This window comes from Papilio machaon, chromosome 11 (assembly GCF_912999745.1).
Source record: "Papilio machaon chromosome 11, ilPapMach1.1, whole genome shotgun sequence".
In the NCBI taxonomy this organism is placed as follows: Eukaryota; Metazoa; Arthropoda; class Insecta; order Lepidoptera; family Papilionidae; genus Papilio; species Papilio machaon.
This window is the reverse complement of record NC_059996.1, coordinates 5,016,758-5,022,757: the sequence shown is the minus strand read 5'-3', so window position 1 is coordinate 5,022,757 and position 6,000 is coordinate 5,016,758. Positions and strand designations below refer to the sequence as shown.

Here is a 6,000-nt window from a genome sequence, read left to right as displayed (position 1 = left end):
ACGAAAACAACCGATCGAGGGTGATGTCTTCTCTCTTTCTTATCACCTTTAAAATCGTCAATATATAATAAACTTTCGATATACGTAAAAAAAACGATGTCTTTTTGTAAAGGTCACTTGTGGCAACATTTCATATATTAAATTTAGTATAACACAGTTTAACATTATTTCACTAACATAAGTATTTTATCTTTTTCCTCATTCTTTCTCGTTTTGTCGTATACCTTTTTTTTGTAAACAAACAAATTATCTTCGCTATTGTCTTTGCGCAGCGCACGTGCATCCCCGACCAATAGAAGGGTTGGGGCCATAAATCCATCGAGTTCGTTATCGCATTCTCAGTGCGGCTGTCCATTTGATCCTTTGTTCATATTTTTAAAATGTAAAATTATTTTTCGTTAACTATGAAGAAGCCCCAAAAAAACAAACGACGGTAATAAACACCTAAATCCCTTTTGTTTTTGAGGAACGTTTATTGCGTGCACATTTCGTCTTTCGAATTTTTAAATTTATTTTTCATTGTTGTTTCTTATCTACGCAATGACAAAAAAATCCTATTTGTACGCTTTTTCAAATGAACCATAAACTATTTTTTTTTAATCTTTTTTGTTGTCTTTAAACTCCAACATTAAAATAAATATTTTTGTCTGCAACAAAGTTTAGTTGTATTTTAGGTACGACGTTGAAGTGTAAACGCACACTCGATTATTTTGATTGCAATTCAACGCAGTGTATATCTTTTTTAATAGATTTTGCGTCTCACGTATAACAATTATTGTATTAAGAGTAAAGTGTTTTCGAACCTTATGTTGATTTTATAACAAAGTCTTTTTCTAAAAAAAGTTATGTTAAATAAATGAAAACCAGTTTTAATGTGAATAAAATGTAATAAAGACTATTCGAGATATATGTGTAAATGTGAAATAATTATTAAACTTTGAAGGTGTCTAGCGCCTAAACTTCGCAATATTTGATAGAGGTTAGTTTGTTTAAATCGCCATTATTTTCGAACAAGGATTCTGTGGTACTCTTTTGATCACGTCTATCCCGGCCGCTCGGTGTATTGTATAACATGCATCACACTCGCTCGTTCTCGTTCACCATTCAACTCGCCGACGGTCGCCGAACATAGCCGAACTTACGAATGTAGCCTGATGCATAATTTAAATAAAATGACAACACGTCAATAAGTGTCTATTGTAACAATTAACGGACTAAATTAACGGAAGTAGAATTTAACGGAAGTTAACAAAAGCGTTAACACTTTTTGAAGTTAACTTAAAAGTTAATCCGTTAAGCAAAATGTTAACTTCGTTAATTAACGATTAACGGATTAACGAGTTAATGCCCAGCTCTGATAATACAAGTTAAAAGTTAATTGTTCTATAAAATATCTTTGAAACGACGGTTAGTCGTTAATTAAATCAAAATGTCTTTGTTGTCAATAGAAAATATTATTTCCTGATCAACTTGAACTCAACTCCGCTATCGGAACCCTTCGATTGTAATAAAGCTTCCGCATTGTATATTATGTCAAATGTTGCTTTCATATACGACATATAGTATATTATGTAATACAAAATAATAGCCAGGAGCTTAACTAATGTACGAATATTTTTAACAAATGTAATATCAATGACAAAATAGTTTAAACCAAGATTATGGCCTAATCGATTATAAGTATGTCTTGCTATAATGAAATACAGATTGAGACGATAATAATGACACATTTTATGTCACGTTGATAAAAAAGCTTCCGTATTAAAGCCGCGTGCAAATGTAATTATAATTACTTTGCAATATATAATATACAATTAAATGGCACTCGTTATCTCATCATTTTCACACTCTTTAGCACTAGAACAGATTTTAAGGATCGTATATTGTTTTTGGCCGATAAATGTATATATTGTATCAACATTTGTTTATTTACTACTCAATTTACACATAAGTAGGTTTGTAACGTCCGTGCAGTGTTTGTAAACAGGTGTTTTAGATTATATTCATATACCAATCGAGTTATTAACCAATTATCTATGATTTAATTCAACTTGTTTATTTACGGAAATATTACTAATCGTTGTTAATGATATATTGAGATGTGCATTATAGAAACATAGCAAACAATTATTACATTTCAAGTATGTTTTTATTGGGTTAATAATAATTTCATAATTGATTCCGTGGTAAAACAAAATACAAAACATGTATTCGTACATAGAATCACGTGATAGCTGATAAAAAAGCTGAAAAATGAATCATATTCGAAATAAAACAAGTTAGCGTAACTTGAATATATTCAAAGGTCACGTGACTTATCGTTGGTTTCTGAGAACAAAATCCACCAATATCAAACATATCGTCATCCCTCTCCATTATCTTTGACAAAAAAGAGATAACAATATTATAAACGAATAGACCGATAATTATTTTCATTTTATATTATTTTCAACAGTGCTCATGGTACGACCATATAAAATACAGATATAGAGTATTACAGCCTTTTGTCTGATGAGTAATGGGTGAGAGATGGTAAAGGCCAAATTTTAGTCCTCTCCCATTCCCACGCTTTTCAAGAAAGGGAGGGAACGGAGAAGAGGGAATGAGAAGCGCACCCGATAGATAACACTTAAGAGGTAAACGATCACTAAATAGGCAAAGGATGAATCTATCTTTCTAAATATATTTTTCGGTTCATTCTTTTATCCTAATATCTAAAACACATCAATCATCAATCATAAAACACATCACTAAAACAATTCCTTCGTCCTTTATAAAGAACAGTGTATAAAGGTATAGGAGATTAATAAGAAAGAAGTGTGTTCTTGTTAGAAGTTCCGAAATGGTATAGATTACGAAATTAAAAAGATTAAAAAAATCTTTGTTAACAATCAAATGACATCAGTAGATTTTCTTTATTTATAATTTTGTAAGTCTAGGGGATTTCCATTATACAGAATTAATGCTGCAAGATATTCGCCAGAATATTAAAATATTAGCCGCAATACATACCAAATGGTAAGTAGTTGTGGAATGGAACACCCAACGCCAGTTTGTTTTCGGAATTTGAAACCAGCTTACGTTAGGAAATCCCAAAACAACTTTCATGGGTTTCTCAGGTAATATTGCAGGCATAAAAATTGTTGTCAAGTGCGATTGATGTGGTTTCATATTGGAATATTCATTTTTTAATTTTTTTTTATTATTATTTTAAATGTATTTTATCAAATAGTTTTATTATTATTGTATGATTCCTTATTTTGTTTGTTGTCATAAGTCACTTTTCTGACTTGTCTCTTGTAAAGTGACAATTGTTACGCTAGCCTGCTTCTATGAATAGATACTTCGAGGTATTTTTTGTTGTAATACCAAAGAGTACATTAATGTAATTTGTTTTATTGATAAATATTTACGTTGATGCAGGTATAAATCAAGTTTACTTTGTCGCTTTATTTGCAACAAAATTATCTAATTTACCCACCTTTTATGTTTTGTGGCAGACCAATTAAAATGATTAATATTATTAGATCGTGCATTGCAATTCAGCATGTCCATTTAACTACCGGTTTTTTTTTGTTTTGTTAATACGCGGAAATAAATTGACAAGGTTTTTGATTGTTTTTTTCTTTCGAAAATTTGATCACCGGAATTTATTTTATAAATTTAAATATCATTCAAGTCAATGAACTGTTAAGATAATTTTATAGTTTTTGTTTTCAATAAAATATTGGTCAGTTCATATTTCCGAAGAAAGTCATACCTGTTGGAATGTGTAAATGTTTTAACTTGAGTCAACCAGTTTACCTTTCGAACATTGAATTAACACTTATTGTACTCATACCTGTAGAAGTTGATGATAGCCCCATTATACAGTCGAACCTGGATAAGCGAGATTCCAAGAGAGCACGATATTTTTCTCGCTTATAGAGGTTTATCTCTAACCCGAGTTTCTTTGTTATGGAGGTCGTCCGTCGGAACTGTTGTTTGGGTTCATTGACTTGGGGAAGTACCACGATTTTATAAAACCCGCTTAAATTAAAAGTTGACCCCATGAAGTTTGTTGTTGCATTGCACTAACATGTTTTTTGAAAATCCTTAATTAATGACAGTTTTTTTTCCATAAACAGTCTAATTCAGTATAACACTTTAGTTTTATTAAGTCTGTTTTGTGTACCTAATCTGATGTCGGGATAAGAATTTTGTTTAGTAAAAATTATGAATTTTTATTTAGTTAATTTATTTACATAGATACTTAAAATATTATGACTTTGAAGCGAACACCATACTTAGTCCACTGAATTTATATAAGACTGTTCGACGGAAAACAGACTGTAATTTAAGTTTCATTTTGTATTCACGATATTTTCAAACTGCTATTTGTAAAAAGTCAAAAACTAAGGTCAAACAAACTTTTGATTATCTACTTCCTAGAGAAATATCCGCAAGTATACTATATGCGAATAGTTTATTAATACATATGCAAGAAATCTTTTGTTCAACATTTCAATTTAATTTATTATAATAATGATGATAATTATTTGAAGAGATAACTCTATGTTTGGTTTATTCCTTAATCCGTTAGGTTAGGTAAGTGCTACACAGAACACAAAGCGACGCCTTGCGATATGCGACCGGTACATAAGGCTTTACAGCGGTAACGTGAGCTACGCGTAGCTTTAATACATCGGTACAAAAATATATCCATACTAACACAAAGCATATCATCTGTACAGTGAGAACCATGACAGAGAAGAAACGAAGAAAACAATAAATCGTAACAGAAGAGGAAACAGAAAACAGAGGTTACCTAGGGATTAGATTTGGTATCGCTCTGCGAGACTGCTATTGGACGGTTAGCCTAAATCAATCTCATCCATGCTTATTTCAAATCATATTTTGATTTCCTTCGGCTTCGGTTCTTTGGGCTTAATTTTGTTGTTTGTCTAAATCAAAGTCTTTTATAATTTTTGATATTTTTTATTGCTAATTATTATATATATTTAAAATAAATTATATATTACTGTATTTGTTAATTAAGCAATAAAATTTGATATAGTTGAAAATAAAGTGAAACAAATTGAAGTAAAATCTTTAAACCTTACTTAATATTGTTATCTATTGCGGATTTAAATCGTGCAATGTTAACTTGATAAATATGTAAACAAAAGACTGAGTGAGTGCTGGGAATAACAGTGCAGTGGTGCTTGCTGCCTAGGCCGTGCTCGGAAGCGTGGACCGCACCCTTGACCGTCCACGCGCAGTCGACTCGCGACTTTACGTTGCGATCATCGTCTCAACAATGAAAACTACAAGTCGGAAAAACGAAACTATAAAACCAATTTTACTTAAATCCCATTCTCAGTAACAAACCATAAGCCGTCGGCAAAAGGACAAAAAAGTTATCAGAAAAGTGTTTTAAAAAAAAATTATATCAATTATAATTTTTAGTAGTTTAAAAAATATTATTGTTACAATTTAAAGTGTTGTGATTGACAATATGAAGGCGAAGAATATCGAAGCAGAAATGCTGCCAGAGCTTCAGGATTTACTCCAGAAAAATGCTAACTACCCCCTACTCGGTGATCGCAGGAAAAGCCTGAAACGTACGTGTTAAAATATTTTTTATAATTTAATAAAATAAAAATAAATTGTATGCTATCTCAATGTCGGAAATAAAATTTGTTCCAAATGAACAGAACGCTTTAATTATTTTAATGCATCCATTTTAATACGATAATGAAAAATTATCCTAAAAATTAGTTTTTACTTATTTTATTCGTACATATATCTATTCTTCTGACCTGTGATATATTACTATGTACTATATATTTCTAAATTTCGTTGGTTTAGAATTTAGACGGTATTCCATAATGAAAACATTATAATCACAAAAGGGGTAAAAATACTCAAATGTTTAATAACATGCAATCGTTCTCTAAATTATGGAAAATAAAATATTGTGCAACAAATAGTAATAAAATAAAATACTGGTCGAGCGTT

The 6,000-nt window shown here is 30.6% G+C and overlaps 1 protein-coding gene across 1 annotated transcript in view; it reads left to right on the top strand.

The window, feature by feature from the left end:
* The first annotated feature begins 5,284 nt into the window (after positions 1-5,284).
* The window catches only part of LOC106719679 (organic cation transporter protein), a 42,692-nt gene continuing 41,976 nt past the window's right edge, over positions 5,285-6,000 (top strand). The window contains exon 1 of the mRNA XM_014514073.2: positions 5,285-5,603. Coding sequence (XP_014369559.2) covers positions 5,498-5,603 — 106 coding nt within the window. The 5' untranslated portion in view covers positions 5,285-5,497. The remainder of the gene's footprint in view (positions 5,604-6,000) is intronic.